Genomic DNA, 24,655 nt, shown 5'->3' on the forward strand with positions numbered 1-24,655 from the left:
ATGAAAAATCCCAAGAGGCAAATCTGAAATTTATTATGATCCAGCTTGAGCAATCAATCCTAAGAATGACTGAGATACAAATAACATTATATATAACATTTTAATGAGGTGATGAATACATTTCATATTTTGAAATTATAATTTTGATCAAATCACATGTTGCATCTTGATTGACCTATTTCTTAAATTGGTAAACATGGCCCCCTGTTTCAGAGCGGTTTGTGCAAATCGCTATAAACTTTTATCAATTAATAAGTTATTTAATGCACCACCGTGTATACGAAACGCGAAAAGATATTCTTCGTCATTTACTTACTATCCAGATGTATCACCAACAGAGCTTGGTAAGTTTATTTGCACAAAAACCGGCATTTGAATTAAAAGTGTACTCGGACGTACACATTTATTGGTTAAAAATTCAGCGTCTTTTTTTTTTACTATGTATTGATTTTCTTTGCTAATCGTGAAGTAAAAAGCATAAATTTTATGAATATGATTTCTTTTTCTAGGCGAAACGACCCGTATGAATTTGTTTCAATCCCTAACCAATGCTATGGATATTGCCCTGGCATCAGACCCATCAGCAGGTAACCTGGAAATGTTTGATTATAATAAATTAATATATATATATATATATATATATATATATATATATATATATATATATGTATGTATGTATATGTATATATATAATCATTTGCATAGGTCTGACATGGTTCCTGTTTTGCTGTCTCAGATGTGTAGACAGGTAAAATCGTAAGATTGCAATATTTACAACGTCTGTAATATAACATAGGATTAATAGTTGTATTCAACCCTTAGGTGCAGCATATTAAATATCTGTTTCAGTGTTTGTATATGTTTCCTATTTTTAGATCTGTTGACAGGACTATATAAAAAAAAGTCATTATTAAAATATTCAGATATTTTGATAACTTGCATCTCACTTTTCCAGTTGTGTTTGGTGAAGATGTTTCATTTGGAGGTGTATTCAGGTGCACGGTAGGACTGAAGGACAAGTATGGTTAGTATGTAGGCACAGACACAGGTGTTAACTTTGAATTGAGGAAAATGTCAGTGTCATTTTTTAAATACATTTTTTGGGATTGATGGTCACATCTTTTGATGGGTAACAAATCATAATATACCAATTTTATTATGAAAGTTTTTTTCACCTATGATCTTTCAATGTAATTTTAGAAGTTCTTTTGTCAGAAACTTGTGGAATAAAGTGATACTTAAAGGGATAATAACTCTTTGTTTCGGCCAAAAAATGAATTTTCCTGGAGTAAACAACAATTTTCCCACACTTACCAATGGTTAATGAATCCATTTTTACATTCAAAGTTAGTCCCTGGTTTTTTTCTAAAAAGTTTGGTTTTTTGTTAAAATCTCTTAAGAGATTATAACAGAGTATAGCCATCAATGGAGGTCACGTGATCTGAAGACAAGCTCAGATATCAGAATAATAGCTATAACTGCTGTTTTTGTCGTAAAACAGAATATATTATATTTCTATGAGCTATTCACAATGTTTTTATTGTGAAATATAGATCTCATACGAAGAGTTATTATCCCTTTAATCAGCCAATATTTCATCTGTTTGCAGTCAGACTTCATTGGAAAATGGGCCTGTGATAGGCAGGCATGAGCAGTTTTCCATGAAATCATGGAATTCATGATTTTTAACCCAGTTTTTCAGGTATCCATGGATTCCTGGCTAATAGGTGTTGGTGCTACAATAAATATTTACAGTTTTTTTCAAAAACTCAGGCTCATGTCTGGATAGGTGTGACAACTTATCACTCCCCGGCACTGCCTGGCGTACTCATTTAGTCGCCCCCCCCCTCTTCCTGCTCTTTCCCTTGACATCATTCTAGTTGAGTTTGCCTCCCATGTAGACAGATGTTGGTTGTTTCCAGGATTTAGCAGTGGGGATCATGTGATCTCTATGTTTCAGTAGGTATTGATGTTATAATATTGTGCCTTGTTTTTTGTTGGTGTTGGCTGAGGATAGATTCTGATGCCACACCTAGCATAGCCTCATTCCCAGATGAAGTTCTTCTGTAAGCTGATGAAATATTGGCTAGTATAGTTTCAGTTGGCAAAATATTGGCAAAATAACCTCTACTATTCTGTACCAACTTTTATCTTTACTATTATTATTGTTTTATATGTATAGTATACATCAAGAATTTGACTTATTGTGACATGAAATTTAACATTCTTAATTGAGTTTTCATGCTTATGAGTTAACATGAGATTGACTGATTAACTGGAATTCTTTGTATAATACAGAATATTACATTGTTTAGAAATACAGATTTTTGATTTTATAAATCACTGCCTTTTAGCACTGGTCAAACTTCTAATGTCTAATGGTATTTGTAATAAAACAAATAATATACAATAATATCTAATGGTATTCGTTTTGAAAAAAAACTTCTGTCTTGATAGGTGCAGACCGGGTTTTCAATACTCCTCTTAGTGAACAAGGTATAGTTGCATTTGGTATTGGTATGGCAGTAGCTGGGTCTACAGCAGTAGCTGAAATACAGTTTGCAGATTATATATTTCCTGGGTTTGACCAGGTAGGTAAAAAAAAGAGTAAGTTCTTCTTTTCAAGTTTTTATGAAACTCAAATGTTATTGTCCATGTTTTTTATTATTATTATTATTATTATTTTTTTTTTTTTTTGCATCATATGTTTGAAGGGATAAAGATTATCAGATTCTTGAATATCCAGTGAAAGATACTTTATTGACATATGTAATAAGAAAAAATGAATTATATTGATATTGAATTTTTGTTTGTTTTCCTCAACCAAAGTTAAAAAAGTAACTCAGATTTACTAATTGATCTTCTAAGATCTTGTAAATATCAAAATTAGTGTAAGAACTAAGTTTTTTCAAACATGGATGGAGTGCAAAAATTCTATTAGAATATTGTCTGTTATTGAATAACTTAGAAAGTACCAAAAGAAATGATCGGTTTTTTATAAGTTATTATGTGGCTGTATTTGTTAAAGAATTAATACTAAATAGTTTTTTGATTGCAGATAGTTAATGAAGCTGCAAAGTTTCGATATCGATCAGGCAGTTTGTTTGAATGTGGCGGATTAACAATACGAGCCCCTTGTGGTGCAGTGGGCCATGGTGCATTATACCACTCACAAAGTCCAGAGGCTTTCTTTGCACATGTCCCTGGATTAAAGGTAAAAGAGAAAGACAAATAAACAGGTATCTAAACAAGCCAGTTAAGATTTTACATATAGACAGACAACCTTTAAACCATGTATTCATGGCAGTTAACATAATAAAACACCAATATACACATTTTTGGTCTTGACACCCAGCCACAAACTTCTACTGTAAATGCAGGGTTGAAATTATTGAAAGAAATATTGAATCAAGAAAAATAATTCAATCTGGCTGTTTTATATCTCAAGCTATATTTTAATCCTATGAATTATTTACACAAGTTTGAGAATCTGCTGTCCTTTATGTGGACATTAAGGAATGAACAGGTCATGGCAGTTCAGTGTCACAAATGTGCAAATTTGTAACTTTTAAGGGAAAATAATCCAAACAGGCTGGTTTTCAAACCCAAACTATATTTTAGTCATAAGAATCTTTTTTTTTTAAGTTACATAGTATAAAGTAGTTGCCCAATTTTTCTTTCATAATATTAATGAGGAAATTGCACAACAGTGACACATGCAGTTGATGGCTTACGTCCAAACGTACAGTGTCCGTCCATAAATAATTTCGATACATTTGTTTCATTTAGTGGTATTTTGAAACATAAGCCTTAGAAAAACCATGTCAAGGATAATGCATTTTACATGCATTATGCAAGACATGCAGGCACTCTGCATCTGGCCTGTGACATCACCTGGCGTTGTGCAAAGTCTGAAAACATGGCATGTCACTTAGCATTACACAGACTTTTTGGGATATGTAGGAGGACACATTTAATTTACACTCAGTCATTAAAACAAACACAACTTTAGTAAGAGTCTAATGTGAGCATGGTTAAGGTAGTAAATGTTATGTGTCTCAATTGTGATTTTTAAAATACTTTAAAAAAAGATGTACCAGGGTCCAGGAATATTGTGGTGTCAGTAGATATCAGTCAAAAAAACCAAAAGTTATTCTGTACAAGAATGCTGTGGAATTTCAATTCATTTTAGCATATTAAAAAACTTGTCTACTGCAAATTTTACTTCATATCAGTTATTATATTGATACATTACATGAGGGTTGCTGTGAAAGCAAAGTCTAGCCTTTTTAGTCTACCTACACACTTAGATGAATTCACCTCTCTACCTTTTTGACAACTCATCATGGGTTGTCCATGGAAAATGCAAAACTATTGTTATCATAAAGTAACTCTATTTTGAATATTTGTGAATGGATCTTGTGATAAATGTAGGTTCTTGTTCAAACATTTCATTACCCTCTGGCCTGTTAAAAGCAAGGGGCAGTAGATTGATTGTCACAATGTGCCCTGACGTTTTTTTTTCTACAAGACTCAACATGTTTACATGAAAGCATTTAGTCGTTTTGATGTTTAACAAATCGCTCATGGCACTTTCATTTCCCAAGTGGTGAAAGAAGTTGTTTGCTAGTTTCTGCATGTAACGAAATTGTTAACATACTTGTGCCAGTATCTTCAAAGCTATACAACTATACAACAAGGAAATAATAACTTATAGTGCTGTAATATGAGTTTATCTGTATGTACTACCAACCACAACAACTTCACAATACACCTAAGCCCATGAAAAAAAGTTGCTTTGTTGACTGAATAATAACATAAAAATGTTTCATCACATCTGATCAATATTAGATAAATTATGTAAATGGTATAAGGGCTCCCTCTTATATTTTTCTTTGGAGGGTTTTCATATCTAAATATTCATCAGGTTTATTGTTACCATTTGCATGTTTTTGGTTATGGAATATTTTTATATCGACCATTAAATGTGGAGGATAACAGCTGTGTTATGTGTTATGTGGCATCTCTTAACAATTTTCTTTAGAAATAAGTTTCATGAAAATGTACATGTAGAGCACAGTGATAAGATTAAAGCTGTCAGTGATTGCTTTCAAAAAATGCCTATTTTCAGTTATTCACTGTACTGAACTGCAGCATTTAATCCTTGTAGGTTTTTTTATTCCTTCTTATCACATCAAAGAGTAAAAGAAAAGGGGCTTTGAATCTTAAGAGTGACAGACTGTACAGGGTAAAAAGTTCAAGGGGTGAAAAATTGTGTTAGAGGAGGAGAAATACTATGGAATGGCCCTTTTTTAGTTTTTTTTTTTTTTTTTTACACTTTAAAAAATCTTTTTATTCTTGTAATCAAGCTAGTAATTTACTAGAGAGATCTGGCACTTAGTGGAAAAATGCAGCAGTTCTATTTCTAACAGGAAAAGTATGTTGATAGTACATTTGCGGTCAGATGTCCTCTCAACAGCACTATTAAATATCGTATTCAGAATCATCAGATGTCATTTAGTTACTTAACGTATTTTTTCTGAGATTACTATAAGATATGAATGAAAAAAGCAGTGGTGCAAAATATTTTAGGAAACAGAGACCTAACTTACTGATTAGAAAATATATTGTGATACCTCAGCCTGATCTTAATGTAACACATTTCTTTATGATTTTGACTAATGGTTATTTTAACAATTTTCACTTTAGGTTGTTATCCCCAGGGGTCCCATACAAGCAAAAGGTTTACTTCTCAGCTGTATTAGAGATAGGAACCCTTGCATTTTCTTCGAACCAAAAATTTTATACAGATCTGCGATTGAGGAAGTGCCATTAAAGGATTACACTCTACCCCTATCTAAGGCTGAAGTATTAGATGAAGGTAAGCATTCTGATGAAAAAGCAATCTCTAAAATTTGCAGTTCTTGCTGGCTCAGTGCGAGTTTCTTTGTACTTTGGCCTTCCATGCTGCCAACATATTCTTTCTGTTTCAAGTAGAGGTTCTGTGCACCCTTCTCCTTGCAGCAAACCCAGATAACTATTATAAATATCATATGATAACAATCTGGTCATCAGTGTTAACACTATTATAGGAACATTGTGAGGTATTACTTTTTCTGCTACTGCCCTTGATCCCGCAGTAGCAGCCATCACCTTTGTCCCAGCCTTCCACCTGTTGATAAGATCGTCTGATTGAACACAATTTTCCATTTAACCCGAACCTAATGTCCGTTGAATGGATAAGTTTTGTGTTAAAACAATATGGGGTCTTCTTCTCTTTGAAAGAATGGGGATAGGTACCACCACGCAGAATATATTGTTGGGTTATTTGGAACTTATTATGACATTTTTTTTTTGTACTTAAGTGGGGACAGCTAGTGTCAAGACTCTTCCTCTGACATTTTTATTACTACTACCACTCTCTTACAAGCAGTAAAACTATCATTTAGAAACAGACACTCAGGACACAGTTACCATGATTGTTATAAGATTTTCATTGGTTAAGGTTATATTTTAATGCACACACATGGATACAAAGCAAGATTGAAGACAGCAAAGCTTTTTTTTATTGAATAGTTGTAATCATTGCACCAAGAGTTATGGTAATGTGCTTTTTTATAGTGTTGCAGTTTGCATTTTTGCTGGATTTATAGAATGCAAATTCCAGACAAGTACACATATAGGAACGATACCTGCATATAAAATACCTTACCTAACTCAGAGTTGCATTTGGAAATTCAGTCAATTCCAGAAAAAGTATTTTTGATAGATATTAACCAAAATTTGTGTAAGCTTTGCATACTTTAGGAGCTAAAAGACTCAAGTGGCTGACTATTCAGTATGCTGTCATTGTGTGTGGTGTGCAGGTAACAGAGTTAGTAGTCAAGTGTGCTTCCTTATCATCTTTCACTAGCTTTGAGAAGATGATGAGGATTTTTAGAAATTTCTTTAAAGGTTCCTAGATTTGCACAGTATGGTTATTTTGTATATATTTGTCATCATCATCATCTGTGAAAGCATGATTGTCTTTGAAGAATGGAAACACTGTTACTAGTATATTTGCCACAGCCTGTTGTCTTCTGCGTGTAGGCAATGTCCTGGTATGTGATCAATTGCGTCAAGTGCCAAGAGAAGCAATCAAGCTGTAGTTTGATCCTGGCAACATTAGAGTAGTTTTCAACATTGTATCTAATCCAAGTACCGACTGCCTGTTTACGGAAGACCCCAGACATATCGTTGTGCCAACTAGCCAATCAGATGCAACATGTTGCCTTGTTTTTCTCCGGGTCATCAAAATTGGGGACAGAATCTGAGTGGCTTTTTGACTGATCATGTGGTTACTGCAAGTGTGTGAGCTGCCAGCTCATGGCTTTAAACATCATCACTTAGCAAGGCAGTAAAAAAAAAACAACGTAAAATATCTTTGCATCTGACAAATTTGTGTACGAAAAGATTCTTTTTTAAGAGAATTTAGTTATTTGATGTCATTTGCTCATATAATGTGCCCAGCATTTTGTGTAGAAATCCTTGGAAGGGATGGCTTAGGAAGTACTATTGTATTATATGATATAAAAATTTGTATTGTAGAACCTATTGATTGCATATTTTAAATTTTTTCATGGCTCATGGATGTGAGGTATAAATTTTCAGGGGATTCAAAGCTACCAAAATATATCCATGAGTCATGATAAAAATGAAAAAAAAAACTAAAAAAAATTAAAAAAAAATTATTATACTATTCCTCAAATATTATTTCCCATTTGTTTCCTTATTTTTCTGAATTAAGAATGTAGTAGGTTTAACTCAGAAATGGTGAAGCTGAAGATGGTCACACTATGTATAAATTTACAAAATTGGGTTAGGACATTAATTTGCAGCATTGAATAAAAATCTGTGGTTGGAATGCAGGGAAATAGTTCATGCATTCATGTTTCTAGGATAGGTTGTTTGTTTTGCAGGAGGTAGTCCATTCTAAATGTCATACTACAACAATGGGAAAATGTAGTGGAATTATGAAAAGACTTAGTTTTACAAGGACTTGTCCATAGGAGATGTTACCACCTAGTGGAACTGATAATTTTATATACTACCTGTTACATATGACATGTTAGATAGGACACAGACACCATGTCCAAGGACAGCAAACAAGGTTATTCAACTGTCAGTCAGATTTATAAGGTAATTGTGCCAAATACTAATTTTTGCTTAGAGATTTTAGTGGAAAACCATTCTAAGGGTACAGAAAATGTAAATCCCATTTTATTTATTTTGAAGTGCTTTTCATTTGATCTTAAATCAGACGAGTTATAATCAAGGGACGAAAATAAATCACAAAACGTTTTTCTCCAGTCTGTTGTGTGAGGATAATAATAAAGCCTCTTTATTTTTGTATAAATGACTCTCTTGTGTTGTTAGCTGCACTAGTGTCTGGAACCCCATAATTTACTGTAGGCAGAATAACAGCATGCCTTTTGTCTATTAGTTAATTCTATATGTTAGGGACTATTGTTTTCACTACAAGTTCCATTTTTAGATTTATTTCATTTGATTTTGATATTAAGCCTGTATAAAATCATGAGGGTTTAACATTTCACGTAAAAAATGCAACAGAAATACTATAAAATGCGTTATTTAAAGTGAGTTATTTGTTGAAACTGTTTTGTGAGACTCACTACTGCTGATGGTTTTATGGTTGCAAGTATTCAAGAGACAAAAGTAATCATTTTCAGCAAAATATAAATTTTGTTATACTTGGTGTTTATCAGTAATTTTGCTAATTTATAGATTTTAAGTGGTATACTGGCAGGTCATGTAATATTTGGTCTTGCTTTATATGCTAGCAGACTATTTCACTGCTTTGTCTTTGAATATATCCTGTTTTCTTTGGCTATATTTTTGCACATACTAAACTATGTGATGAATATTTGTACATTTTGGTAGCTTTGAATCCTCTGAAAATTTAATCTTAACTCCCCATGTACTGAACGGATGTTTAACTGAATGTCACCCCTTGGCCTCGACATTGTCATTTACTCTAAGCAGTTTTGAAACAAAATTGTCGACGAAATCTGACATTCAAAGAAACACAACAAAAACAGCAGTTTTGGTTGCATTGTTGAGCCTCTGTCTTCAATATCTGAGAGAAAGTGAGTATTTATACAGTTTAAAGGGACCAGATTTTTGGCTTAGGGAATACACACATCTGAATCTGTATTTTCTTATACTTATTCTATAACTTTCTATAACTTATTAAATTCAATTAAAGTTTTAATGAATGAAAACTCTTTGTTATTATCACTTCACTGCAAGTAAGGACGGAAAATTATTTCTTTTAGTTTCATTATTAATGTCACCTGGATATACCAGATCTGCTGTTTAACCCTTTGTAAACAGTGCCATCTTTTTTATTTCACAGCTAAGCTTACTTCAACTAGTATATGAGGTCACCAGACAGTCAGATTGCTCAACATGGGAGTTTTAATATGCCAGGGTTATGGGGTTCCTTATGTTATGTATGGTAGTCATCTTTTGATGCCATTTAGTATATTCTTTGTCCAGGTTTTGTCGTATTGGGAAAAGGCTTTAACTAACCTCACTGCGGTCCAACAACTGCAAGCAGTGAAAGTAATTTTATCGTAAAATATACATTAAAAGTCTAGACAACATAATCTAAAACAGATTTTGGTATGTAGGAGATTCGCAATTAATGTAAAGGGGATGTTTAAGAACATCACCATGGCTCATGCAGCAAACCTGTGACAGAACAGCCATTAATATTTATGGTTCCTCAAATAGAACTGTTGACTATTTCCGTGTTGCCAGAACTTGACAACCATTTTGGGGTATTAATTAACCAGTCTTCACTAAAAGTAACAAATTATCTGTGGCAGATGGTTTCCTAACTAATTTTTGCACCAAGACTCAGCTTGTCAAGCCTAGATTAGTGATGAGTTGGAGCTAATTTATCTTAAGGAGGCTGATAAGTAAAATGACGGAAACATTGCTACATCATTAGATAGAGCTCACACTTTCGTTATCTTTGAACATGGGGAATTATATATGTGCATTGATTCTTAGAAAACAATAGATCTTTTGTAGATAGTATTTTATGTGCTTCATTAAGAAATCACACTATTACATCACAGGTACTGGTACCTTTTTAATACAATAGTTTTTATTGTCCAGTAAATGAAAAGGGAAGATGTCAAGGTTTTCTCTCAGTGGCAAGCTCTCTATGGTAATGATATCGTTTCCCTCTTTGATTTCTCCCAGATGTGTTGTTTAATTAACCTGATCACCTGGTCAGTTATTGCCCCACCTTTCAGTTTTGAGAGGTTTTTTTTTTACCTCAAAATTGACAGACTGCATTTTAATGGCAGACTCACAATATGTCCTCCCACTATTGAAGCCCATATCTGTTGCCATTAACTGCCCTTCTCTACACTGCAGTGGTTTGTAAAGTGGATTAAGGGCAAGAGACTTTTTGTTTCTAGGAAATGTAATGTATACCAATGGATAGATATAAGAGCATATATAACTTAATATGCCATTTGATTATTATGTGTTTCTGTTAAAAGGATTCCCAGATATGAAGTAGTCATCAGGCCGATGGCAAGTTTCAGCTAAGATGTTAAAGCGATGCATTGCTGGCAAGGCAGTGCCTGAGCAGTTACGGTGTTGCTTGCATTTTAGTATCTCGAATGAGGATGTTAGAAAGTGAAACCAAAAATAATTAAATCAAATTTTCAATTCAATTTATTATAGGTCATTGGAAGAAACCTTTTGTAATAATGATTTAATTTTGAATTGCGTCTTCAGTTTATCATGTGCATTATTTTTTATTAGGCCATTTTGTAGACAACTCATTTTTCCTATATTTTGTTAATACTACACAAGTGAGTGCTGTTGCACTGTTTGATATCATAGTAAACTTCCATTAAAAGTTTATTCTTTACTATGCTGCAGTATCCTCTAGGGATAGTAGAATACTTTTTGTATTTAGAACTGTACATATTCTGATGGAATTTCTCAAAATTTGTAAAGAAATGTTTCCAAGTAATTGTACTAGTTTTATAATGTATTTGATAACTAGTGAATCGGTATGCCTGGACTTAAATGATGACATTCTAAACAACTTGGTTTTGATATCAGTTACTTTGTAGAGTTAGAGACTGATTGTAGATGGGATATTTGAAGTATGAGAATAGAGAATGAGACCTTTGCCTTGATACTATAATTGTTACTTTGTAGACACCGTATCCTGTGTAATATCAATCCAGTTTTACTTCTGTTGGATGTTGCTTAATAAATATTACTGTGCTTGTGTTGTATTTCTTCCAGTTCACTCCAGTGTAATTTTCTCAAAAATATTACAATATTTTTCTCAAAAAGTTGTTCATCGATTTATACAAAAGAAATGATCTTGAAACATTATTAATGACTGTACAGTTGTGTCAATAAAGTAATTAAATTAGGTATATAAGTGTAATTTATTTCTGCTTATTGGTGCTGCAGAGAGGGTTCATGATATAGAATTATCTCTGTTGAGATTGTCATTGCTGGAGTGCCAACGTTGATCAGCTGATGCTGGCCCACAGCCGACAATTGCAGGTGGGCCAATGGACAGGCAGTTCGTGGCCCATAGATTGATCTTTGACATCATGCTTTCTAGGTAGCATCAGTATTATGGTAGATCTGTTAATGTTAAAAGATCAAATGTTGCAGTAAAAATCTAATTTTCCAGCCTAGATTTGAACAGATTTTTCAGACGGTACAATTTATTGCTTCTTTTCACACAGAAAAGTTCCAGTTCAACTTTTTGATCTTTATGCCACACCTTATTGATCTATTTAGCTGTATTAAATAAGCTTTGCATAGGTGATGGACCAAAGATAACATGTGTATGGAGACCTGTAGTTTTTACATCTGAAAGGCAGGCTTTATGCACAGCCTACATAAATTCTAGTGAGGTACATTCGACAAGTATTCATTGTATCTGTATGTCATAAGTGAAAGCACAGGATTGTGCATTGAGAGGCAGCACTTAATTGATTACCCTTATCATCCAGGTGACCAGACAGTGCACAAAGAAGAATGTACTGTTTATTAAGATTTGCCTGTCCCACAAATTTACTCGATGTCACGCCACTCGGGAGACAGGTAGACATGTTGCGACTGGTGGCGTAGGGCCTGTGTGTTGCATGCTAGCTGGAACCTGGCGTAACCAGTCCTTTGCTGACGGTGTTTGTACACGAGTCATGCGAATGGCACTTGATGTCTCCAACACTTTCCATTCATGATATACCCTTTATGATAAATTGTCAGCCAATGTGATGGCGTCCATGTAGTATAACTCCATTGTCTTTGCATGAGGGCACATAATTTGTTTATGTGAGATGGCCCATTTTAGATGAGATTGTGTCACAGCCTAATAAAGATGTCTTTTACGTGTGAGGCATGTCCAACTCTGCAGTCATGGGCAAGTATTCCCATCTCCCTGGAGAGCCATGGATTTTACATGTAAATTTCACCCAATATATAATACTTGTGAGTGAATTCAGTCATTAGTCGGCAGGCAAACAAAAAGATAATGGCTTCATTATGCAAAATAGGAGGAGAGACAGTAGATTTGTTGTGTGTGTTTAGGCTGGTTTTCAATACGCCTTGTGTCCACTTGAATGTAAACAGTTCAATTATAAGCAGTTTAATGGATATCAAAGTGTCTCATTATGCTGGATTTTCCACAACATGTACTATTATATAGACAGACAAAGTCATCATAAGTTAACCAGTTCCACAATAACAGTGTTTTTTAGTGCAAAACTTTTCTAGGAGGGGATAATAATAATAATAATAATAATAATAATAATAATAATAATAATAATAATAATGCACACCTGTGGCCAGGGCCATAATCAAAGCTTTACATGAATGCTACATAACACGACAATATATCCAGTCACTACAAAAATATTTTAAGTACAAAAAAAAAGACTTAATATTGAGCACAATAATTAAGTTATAATATGACTATCATAGACAGCAGGAATTTAAGATATGCCTAAAGGCTGAGAAAAAAAGAATGATGTAAAATTCATTTTTTTTTAACATGTGGATTGATTTGTTACTTGAAACACTTTATCATGGGCAAGAGCAACTGTTGCCTGTCCCTGTTACATGAACTGACATTGTACTTTTCAGTTGGCGGAAAGAAAGTGTAATTTATAATGCTTCATTGGGAGTTTATAGTCACAAATTATCTACAGTAATTGTGTACTTGATATTGATATTGAAAAGTTTTAAAATTCATATTGAAGAAAAGAGAATTATTTTAACTGTCTGAAAAGAAACTGCAATTTACATCCAAAAAGGTATCTTTTGTGATTGACCAAAATAGTAATCCTAAAAAAAAAGAAAAAAAAAATGTCTGTGTGCTGTAGGGGATAAAACTGGGTGTTTATTTAACCACTGCACTGCACAAAAACAATAAGCTTCAAAATGTTTTTTACATGTAATTTTCACCCAATATTTAACATTTTGAAGTGAACCCTGCCGTTTATATGCGAGCAAACAATAAGATTAAAGTTAGGTCAGATTAAGTAGGTGAAAGTAGCAAATATGTTCACTTTGTATTTTTTTTCTCTTAATTACTTCTATTGACAGTATTGGGAGGAACTTTTATTTTTTTCAAAATTTGAATTTGTTGTTAGTCTGAGATGACCTTTAATCCATCATGGATGGAAAAAGTCACTGGTGTCAGGGATTTCAAGGGGGGGGGGGGGGGGACCTTCTGGTCTGTTTGATTTATGAATGACTCCAATACAAGGAAAAAGCAGGGTTTTATTTATAGTTGAATATTTTAATTTTCCATTTATATAGTTTAGATATTTTAAACATCACATTTAAATCATATGGTGCTAATTAATTACATTTTAACTTACTACATCTGGATAGAAAGAAATATCTTCATTTACCTTAAGACTTTCACATCAGACAGCATCTTCTGAACATATTTATGACTATGAAACAATTTGACCTGCAAATGCTATTTATTATGTGAATGCATTAAATTACATGATTGAATAACTCATCTAAAACTGAACAAAAAGCGATGAGTTACTTTAACAACTTTTGCTGTCAATCTTTGAGAAAAAAGTACAAGATCCATCCAAGACAGTTGCATAAATATTACCAACTGATAAAAAAAGCACATATATCATAATATTTTGAAAAAATGCTGTCAAAAGTTATATAAATTTGCTGAAGAAAATAAGACATATATTTTATTTTCACTAATTTTCCAATGATATAATTGGCAAAATTGGCAAAAGAAAAAAATCCTAGAATGACTTTTGATTTGTTTGGTCCAATAGATATTTTTACTGCCACTAGAGGGAGTTATAAGTATTGATTCAAGACATCTAGAAATAAATAGTTGGTTTCTAAAGTATATCCATTGAACTTTTGTGATGAATATATGAATTGTCCATTTATTTATTATTACTTTTACAGAGCTGTTCAGTTACCATTGATAATCATATTATCTTTTTGATATTGCCAGAATTATATGTGGTGGTCATTAAGCTTCACTTTCTCTTTACAATGTATGAATTATTCAGCTTCTACCATTTGTAGATAGGTGGTTTGACAATTTACTTTTAATTAGCTTACAAGACTGGCAGTAAGACCTGTTTGGAGCATATTCTTCCTCTAACATTCTTGTGGGGTTTAAAATGTGCATTTGATCTACATTAACAATTACAATTGAGACATGTGTCATAAAATTGTAGCGATCTGTGTCATTTCCCCAAATTAAACATCGACACATTATGGGATGTATGGGTTTTTTCCAACATAAAACCTAGTCATCGTATTACGGTAAAGTCTTGAAAATTTCGTCGCTTAAAAATTAATTAATATTTTTAATTGTGTAAATCCGACTAATTTTTCAAAATTACATCTCCCCGACTCCTGGGTAAGACGAAATTTTCAAAAATCCGGCCTTTGGGCTTTTATCCTTAGCGACTGTTATCTTTGACCCTCCTATATTGCGAACAAAGTCCTGAGAATATTACGTGACATTTCTATGCCGAAGATATACCGTGAGCGGGGCAGGGGCGGATTAAAGATAAAATGAAAATGAATATTTAAAAAAAATCCAAAGAGTGTGTGTGGAGGGGGGGGGTAAATAATCTCCCGCTGACGATCTGCGAACGAAGTACCCTAAATCCCTTGAACTAATATGAAAATTGCATTTCATTCTTGCTTACATCGCGAACGATCTCCCGATTATGATATGAAAATTGCCTTTTCGTCTTGCTCGGATCGCGAACGATCTCCCTCTGACGATCTTACGCGAACAAAGTCTTGACGATATTACGCGAACGATTCTCCGCTGGAGATATGCCGTGAGCGGGGGAAGGGGGGTTAAAGATAAAATGAAAAAGACATATTATTTATAAAATTCAAAGGGGGGGGGGGGGTTAAAATAATGATCTCCTGCTGACGATCTTCCACGAACGAAGTTCCCTTGAACTAATATGAAAAGTGCATTTTGTTCTCGCTTACATCGCGAACGATCTCCCGCTGAAGATATGAAGATTGCCTTTTCGTCTCTCTCGAATCGCAAACGATCTCCCGCTGATGATCTTACGCGAACGGAGTCCGCTACAAATATAAAAATTATCTTCTCGTCTCGTTTGGATCACGAACGATCTGTTGACGATATTACGCGAACGATTCTCCGCTGAAGATATGAAAAATGCCATCTCGTCACATTCGCATTGCGAACGATCTCCATGTATGAGCCAGGTAATCATTAAATGGTCCTAAATTGAACATGGGCATGAATAGAAGTGACTGGTACATTTCACTTCGAGATAATATCTTGATTTTTTCATTGTGTCTTCCTCATTTAGGACAGCCGCCGATAACAATAACGGCGTTACAAGTGACAAAGCCGCGGCCTGTGACTTCTATTTGCCGGCTTGATAACGCACCTTAAGCCAGGTAATAGTAATGAAATAAAAGACAAAAGGCCGACGTTCCCGCAATTGAGAACGGGAATTCACATCTAAACCATCGATATTGTGAGTAACCGCTCGCAGGGGCGCACTATTGTTCCTATCTCCCATTGAGAGTGTTATCGGCAATGATATTCTGATCGTATCATTGTCTTGAATCAACTGACGCATTACCTTCATGTTTGAGCTGGACAACGCGGCCATGTTTGGTGACGAACTTTTCAAAAATTATCCAGTACCTCATTTTCAAGGTCGACGAAGTTTTCAAAGGGAAAAAAATTACGTCGGCGGAAAATCGTCTGCCGACGAAATTTTCAAGACTTTACCGTATTACATGTACTGTGGACAGACCACATACCTCTATTCGCTGGATGTCATCTCTTAATTGATTGCTAAAGGCTAGAATTAGGACCACAATTTATGAAGAAGCATATAGTTCCTTAGATTTGTATATTTGTCAGGGTCCACTTTAACCTTCAACTTGCATCATATATACTTGGGAAATTTGTAGATGTGCATTTAATGATGGATGGACACTGTGTCTGGACATTAAGCCATCACTTGTGTGTGTCATTGTTGATAGTGTTGCTATTAGCATTGTCGTGCACATTCTTCATATAATAAAAGCATGATTAAAAGAATGTATCCAAGGACTTAAGGACTGTTCCCATAAACCCATCATACTAACTGAATCGATCTAATTCTGCAGGGATTCTTGCTAAAGAGCATTCAGTGTAAGCGACTTAAATGTCTGAGTAAGGTCGATCCACCTAGTATGATGAGTTCATGAGAATGCAGTCTAAGGGTGCTTTCCCAGAGATTTAGATCGATCTAAAGATTAAGATTTAGATCGACCTAACTCCCTGGGGGTTCACGCTAAATTGCAGTCAGCCAAGCGGGCACCATAGTTAATTACCCCCTTACAGCTTTTAGTAGGCAGGACAGACGCTTAAGCCGGCCAAGCTGACAGTAATCTAGTGAGACTCCCCACAGGGATAGATCGATCTAAAAATCTATGGAAATGGGGTGTAAGATATAGCTCTAGTTGGAAAACCAGCTTGATGGATTATTATCATTATACTTTTTTGACATAAGTCTATAATCGTGTCATCCTGCCTATTTGTTTGTCCATCTGTCCATCAGTCTAGGCATTGGTAATTTCCTCTATCTCCTACTAGGCCATTTGAATGAACCTGAAATTTTGATTGATATACCTATCATTAAGGATGTGTATGTTGTGTGCTTTGGAATTTGAGCCTGCATGAGGGTAGAATGATGATTTTTTTTTTTTTTTTTTTACATTGTTATTTCTGCTATCTTCTCTTAGACCATTAAAGTGAAGATTTTGAAACAGTAGGAATTGGTAAACCTATCATCAGGAACCTGCATTGATTTTTTCATAATTTTAGTGCACCTAGGGTTGGGACTGTCCCTGGGGGAGATGATTCAATTTTTTCAAGTGCACAAATGTTTTTTTCTCAATTTTGATAGAATATTACATATGGTTCATGATCAGCATGATCACAACCAATTTTAATCATGCACTACTGTTACTGTGAAGATTCAGAAAATGTTACTAACATGGGGTTTCACACTTCAAAGTCACAGTTGTAAAATGTCAGTTTGTGAAAAATGAAAATAAAAAAAAAACAATAAAATCATCTAACCAGGAAGGTTTTAGGACTAAACTATATTATAATCCTATCAATCCTCCTTGTAAGTTTGAGGATCAATTCAAGATTTAAATCAAACAATGCACTGTCACCACTGTGTAAATGGTTGTTTATTTTTAGGCTTTTATATGTCACTGCCATCAGTTTTTTTTTTTTTGTTTGTTTGTTTTGTTTTATTAATGTCTGTCCATTTGACAGCTGTACTGGTTTTTTTTTTTTTTTTTTTTTTTTTTTTTTTTTTTTTTTTTTTTTTTGGGGGGGGGGGGGGGGTATTTGTATTACCATGTTAAACACATGTCTACATTTATCCCTGTGTAGTTAAGATCAATGAAGTACCAGATATCTTGCTGGGATTGTTTTCTTCTTGGAAACTGTCCATTCCTTGCAGCTGTGAAGGAAGTTGGGATCAAGTGGTCATTCACACAAGCATCTTGGTCCTTTTTTAAAAGCATTTAATGACCTGCTGAATATAAAGAAATTAAGCAGTTCTCATTCTAAAATGTTGCAAACCAGAAATAAATATAAGTAGCTGGCACATGTGGGACGTACATTTGTCTGAGAACTGAGTGTGGAAGTGGAAGTGTTGTTATCAGAAAAGTCAAAAAAGGCGATCACATTATACATGGCCTATGAGGTTGAGCAAATTGCCTGAATCATTTACACAAGTGGTGTGTCAGACTGGTGTTAAGATGTACAATTAATGAGTTGAGGTTGACCTCAGGAGGTCAGCATATCCCTCAGCCATCTTTTTAACACATTATGCAGGAAGTCGCTGTTCACCAAAGGTGATGAACTTAAGGTTCCCACAACCATAGCTTAAAGGAACTGTCAATATCTTGACAAGGGTCATTTTCTTGTATCAGGGCAACACTATTGAGCCTACTTCACAGTTTACCATGGGTTGGGAACATTAAAACATATTCCTCAAATAAAATGGATAACACGTGTGAAAATTTTGAGTAGATTTATTTTAGGTCATTCTCTTCTCTCCCCTGTTATATACTTTCTGCTTCACACAGCTGTTTTGCCTGTCAGTGCTATTGGTTAGATTCACTAAGAGTTTAAGTATAGTAGTAAAGTAGGGAGACCAAAATCTACCAAAATATTCCATTTTTGCCTTGTCAGTGACAGTTAAAATAAACTCAATTTCTATGTGAGGCTCAGTTCACAGAAGTTTTTACCGAAACCTTTATACATGGCCAGTAAAATTGATTTTGTTTACTGCCCTGCTAGAAGTGGGAGGGGATAGAGGAGGTTACTGGAACCGTGTTGTCTGTCTTTTTGCACATTTTTTCTATCAGTAGGTGGAATCTTGTCTCCCTGTCTCTCACAGCTTTCAGTGTGTTTGATAGAAACCTTACCCCTGAAGACTTAAACATGTCCCTGTGCAATTCGGTTTTCTTGTTTTGATATTGTCATTCGTTTTTTCAGAAATAGTTTTTTGCAATGTTTTTAAATGATGTTTTGTAGCATTATGTAATTTTTGGGAACAGCTCCATTTCAGTAAATGTCAATGAAATCTGTCATATATGATGCCTTTAATAGGTAGTTTTGAAGCTCTTTCTGTGGTCTTTGTCAGTCTTTTCATCTGTACCTAATCTGCCTGTCTCGAGTCTGTGATGGTTATTACCAGAGACAGGGGTGAGCCAGGATCACATAATTTGAAACTTGAACATCTCATGGGGCTTTCAGATGAGTTGGTGATTGGTTCACATTAACCAACTTTTCTAAATTGCAAACTTCATTTTCAGGAAAATTTTTCAATGTTGATAAGTCAAGAAGGGTTTGAACTAGAAATTCTATACTCTTGCTTATGCCATATAAAGTGTAGGTTTGCAAGGTATATTTTTGTGTCCATCTTGAGGTTGCCATAGGAACTGAAGTCCCATGTCTTTTTGCTTTACTTATTTAAACAAATTGACACAAGGGGAGGAGGTAAATGAAAGTCATTTAGATTTTGATCTTAAGGCTGGGAAATTTTAAGACTGAGAAAAGACCGACTCTCTGAAACACACAGTAGTCAGTTAAGTCTACATTGGTTTCGTTAATACCAATTTACTATTTGAGTCTGAGTCTAAACTGTCATCAAAGGAATTAATGCAAGTAGTACATTCTGTATAATAGTGTTAGGTTATTACAAAATTAAAACTGATTTCTGCACAATTTTTCTGGAGCTTTATACATTAATGATGAAGGCTTCGTATAAAACCAAAAACTCTGAGGGAGGCTTCAGAAAAAATTGTGTTGAAATCAGACAGTTTCAACTTAACTATGAGAAGAGTCAACATTCAAGAGCAACTGATTGCATCACACATTCCAGTAACCTTCATGGGATGATTGCCTAAAGTTACATTTATGTTGTAGTATAATCATTCATAGCAAGTGAGTACATGTACCTCAGGCATTAAACATCTTAGTGTTGCGGAAACTCATGATCATTAATTAACAGTTAGCAAGATACTTCAGGTGTAGGGATATGGAAATTAAGAGAAATTTCCATCAGCTGGATGTTTTATTGCTTAGAATGTTATGTGTGGCCATCATCCTTTTTATTTTTCCATTTTATTTATTACAGTTATTACTATTATCAAAATTTTTTTGCTTATACCATTCTGTCCTCAACCTGAACTTGCACCTACTTGTTTTAACAAGTGGTGTTAGATATCTTTACTAGTTTATGTTTTGAAACACAATATTTTCTTGTAGTTATTTGATTTCTTCATGTTCATGCATTTTGAGTGGTATCCCAGGCTCATAGCCAGCAATTTCAAGGGGGAGAGGGGGTCTGAAAAAGTGGACAATAAATACCTTCATGTTTGTATCTAAAATTTTACCCAGAGCAGACCTTCTCCTGGAAAAAAAAGGGCAGTTTGTTCACCCTCCCCCCTGAACCCCCTGGCTACGGGCCTGTAATCTTATGTACCAGTCCTTATTTGTTATCAGAAATGGCAAGTCTTCTCAAATGGTTTGTACCATTTGAAAAGCCAAGACAAACTTTTCTACATGCAATTGCCTAGCTGATTACAAACCCAGTATACCTATAATTTTGTGGACTTAATCTATGTTTGGGCATATTATATTTTCAGGAACAAATGTCACATTGGTTGGATGGGGCACCCAGGTGCACAGGTTGCGAGAAGTTGCACAAATGGCACACGAGAAACTAAAGGTCAAGTGTGAGGTTATTGATCTACGGACAGTCCTACCATGGGATGTGGACACGGTTGCAGAGGTGAGTTCTTATGGGTCTTTTTTTTGGACACCTGTGCCTTCCGCGTCTGATAAGAAGAAAGTGAGTCAAAAAACATGGCTAATTGTATTAGTCAACCAAACCCAGTTTCTAGACTGATTTTTGAAAAACAGTGTCCTGATTGTTAATGGCAGTATAGAAAAACAACCACAATTCCAACAAGATACCTTAAACAATGCCATGTTGTGCATTGTATGAGCTCCCTCAGCTATTAGTGGAGGTCCTTGTCCCAGACTGAAATTCTTTATACCTCAAAAATGCTATTGTTGTACCTTAAAGATGAATTGTTACCAATATAGAATGTCCTGATCTTGATGCATACTAAATATATGTATATTTTTGTACAACATAAGAAGTATAATCACAGCTCATATGCCTTATTTACCTTGGCACTGCCAATTTTTTTTTAACACAAAATTCTATCCATAAACATGCTATTACCAAGAAACCACCATAGTTATCAGGCATTAATGCAATTTTGTTATTTGTTTAGGAAATCACTTTCTATCATCTCTTACTGAATTACCAGCATGATTATTTCTCCCTCTGTTTAGAATAGAGAGGTAATAGCTTTACTGACATCCTTGGTTTGGATAATTTATTGAAGTACTGTATGTATTTCATTTAAAGTACAGTGTTCCACAGGATATGATGGCAATTTGTACCTAGGGGTAGCTAGACCTTTTAATGTAACACTGAACATTATTCTCCACTCTGAGGAACTAAATCAATGATGAGGAAAACAAAAACCTCAAGAAAATGTTAATGAAGCTTCCTGAAAAGAACATAAGCATTACATTTTGTAGACACACTTTGTATCGCTAGACAGTAAAACATGAGCACATCTTGGTGCACCAGCAATTATTTTTAAAAGAACACAAGTGCTGGCACAGTTACCCTGATCTAACTAAAACAATCTCAAGTGATGTATTTCTTTTGCACAATTACTAATTCAAGGATGAATTTTGATCTAATTAAAACAATCTCAAGTGATGTATTTTCTTTTTCACAATTACTAATTCAAGGATGAATTTTGTTCTTGTTGTTGTTTTTTCATAGATGATATTTCATTCCTTTGTTTTAGTCTGTGTGTAAGACAGGAAGGTGCATTGTAGCCCACGAAGCCCCAATTACTCAAGGCTTTGGTGCTGAAGTGGCTGCTACCATTCAGGTAAGTTGTCTATATGATGTAAGCAATTTGAAGAAATAATAACAGATGTTATATGCTGCTTAGTGAAAGCAATGATTGACTTAATGGGATCTGATAAAAGTACATAGTTTGCAGGCACTATGCAGTTATTGATGACTTCTCCAGCAGCATATTGGACTCGGTACTTTAACATGAAAAATTTCTTATCAACACCAGCTGATGATCAAAGAGAACAACAAGAGAATAACAACACATATTATCAAGAAAAATTTAGTCGAAAACCTTTGCCATTTATGAAGTAAGATAGATGGGCAGATTGAGGTGTCTGCCAATTAAAACAATAAACAAACTGATGCTCCTTTTTCAAAATCCTGTTTATAGCATATGATTTTTTTCATTAACTGTTTTGTATCATAACCCTAATGTCTACTTACTTTTTAAAAATAGAATGAATGTTTCCTGAATTTGGAGGCCCCAGTCCTGCGAGTCTGCGGTTACGACACCCCGTTTCCTCACATCTACGAGCCCTACTACATGCCAGATAAATGGAGATGTTTCGAAGCAATCAAGAAAGTGATCAATTACTGACATCTTCAATCACAGCTTCAATCACAGGTGCTGGTATCTCTCTGTCCACTGGTGGACAGACTTCAACTGATATGGAAAGTAATGGAGCATTGTGTGCCAGAGAAATGGCGTGAAATTCAAGAGATTCAGCTGATGTAAAAAAATTTGATCAGTCTGTGGTGTGTCGTAGGCCATCTTTTTTTTTTAAACAATAAAATGAAACATAAGCATAAGATAATCAAGATATTGTATCTGATTATTAGATAATGATGTGGCAAGGGAGGGAATCAGGTAATGCTTGCAGGGGTTGTCAATGACCTGGGTGCAATCATGTGAAATATTTCAGCATTTTTGCATATGTACTGTTGCGAGTATTTATGTGTAAATCTGTATGTATAATTTCCAAGTGTATAAAAGGCATAAGGACAAATCATTCGTAGGAAGTACTCTGTGAAATTGAATTAAACTGTCTGACATCAGCTTCACTGAAGATCATTATGATTTATACAACCAATGAATTTTTTTTTCATTTGGGATGGGTATGAATTAGTCAGATCAGACACAAATTTGCTTCATTTTAATTTTTTAAAAATAGCTGTTTGCTTGATATTTGGTTGCCTGCTGAGGATATTATATCCTCAGAGAGGAAAAGTGAAGGGCAAATCGGTGATATTAGAAGTAAACATCTGAGGAAGTGGCATAATTCCAGTTTATATGGGAGAACATGGCAGAGGACAGACAATCAGGGAGGACACCTGTGCTGTGCTGAAGAATCCACAAGTCGGTTTTATTGCCTAGATAAAGAAGGAACAGTGCATGTTCAAAGCCATGCTTATATTTCATCTGACCATGTGATTGCAACCTTATAGAAATCTCAATTGGTAGAATGCAGAAGTCTCCCTCCCTTAATGTAACCATAAAAATGCAGTCACTATGCCTGTTCTTGTCTATGCATTATATGCTTGTTTCATTTACACTCAATTTGGAAACCAATAAAAGATTGAGTACATGGTGCATAATAATGATTTGCTCAATTTTAGAGGGTCAAGGGTTCACATTGTGGTCAACTCATACAAAACACTTTTGAAATATGCCTTGATGGCTTTCTTCTTGTAACTCAGGTGCAGCAAGTGGCATTGAGATAAAAGTTCATGTCCCACCTTTATAGCATTCGGTGGTTAATAATGAATACAAGGCTAATAAGAAAAGCCATTGCAAAATAAAAATCTTTAAAAAAATTAAAAAATAATAAATAAATAATGCTGTGGGTGCAAATTAAATGATTGTATTGTGATCAACAGATTATATATGGAGAAAAAAAACTGTAATAGTCGCCCAAGCACAGATGATTATTACAATGTGAAATCTCATGGGAAAGGTAATGATACATATTGTGTGTGACTGCTATCCCATAAAGATCAGTTATACTATAGATTTTTTACTTTCAAACATGCATTAATTTCCTAGCAATGATTTTTTGTAAGCAGGAACATCAAGGCATATGTACAAAGTATGAGTAATACATTATTCCACAGGCGGGGCTATGGAGTTAAAGATCAGTGGGATGAAGCAAGTGGTTAAACAGCCTTTAATAAGCTGTTGCTGCCTTCATACTAAGCCTAACAGAAAATAGATTATGCGGATGACATGTTTTTATATGAAAAGCGTACAGCTGAACTGTGGATTATGCTATATACATATACACTTTGCACAAATGCTTTTCATATATTTACTTGCTCAAGAGTACTTGTTTTATTTATGTGTATTAAGTCTGGATAGATTTGCAATTTGCTAATGGTAGTTTTCTGTTATTTTTGTGGTGTTTTTGTTGTTTTGATTAAATCCTGATAACAAGACATTACAAAATGGGACGGGAAAATCGATAAGTTTAGTTTTCAAAGAAATGCACAATGGCCTTTGCTGCTGATATATATAAAATTTCCCTCAAAAAGTTGTTTTCATGATGAAATATAGTTCCTGTTATTTGATAAAA

General features: G+C 34.4%; 1 protein-coding gene across 1 annotated transcript; it reads left to right on the forward strand.

Moving 5' to 3' along the window:
• The first annotated feature begins 168 nt into the window (after nucleotides 1-168).
• On the forward strand, nucleotides 169-24,655 carry LOC106160310 (2-oxoisovalerate dehydrogenase subunit beta, mitochondrial). The gene is made up of 9 exons (XM_024075068.2): nucleotides 169-344; nucleotides 510-587; nucleotides 956-1,024; nucleotides 2,458-2,591; nucleotides 3,059-3,214; nucleotides 5,710-5,881; nucleotides 20,782-20,927; nucleotides 22,030-22,116; nucleotides 22,543-24,655. The coding sequence occupies exons 1-9, from the start codon at nucleotides 197-199 to the stop codon at nucleotides 22,681-22,683; spliced, it is 1,131 nt and encodes a 376-aa protein (XP_023930836.2). The 5' UTR covers nucleotides 169-196; the 3' UTR covers nucleotides 22,684-24,655.

This window comes from Lingula anatina, chromosome 1 (genome assembly GCF_051362555.1).
Source record: "Lingula anatina isolate TDL-2025a chromosome 1, LinAna3.0, whole genome shotgun sequence".
In the NCBI taxonomy this organism is placed as follows: Eukaryota; Metazoa; Brachiopoda; class Lingulata; order Lingulida; family Lingulidae; genus Lingula; species Lingula anatina.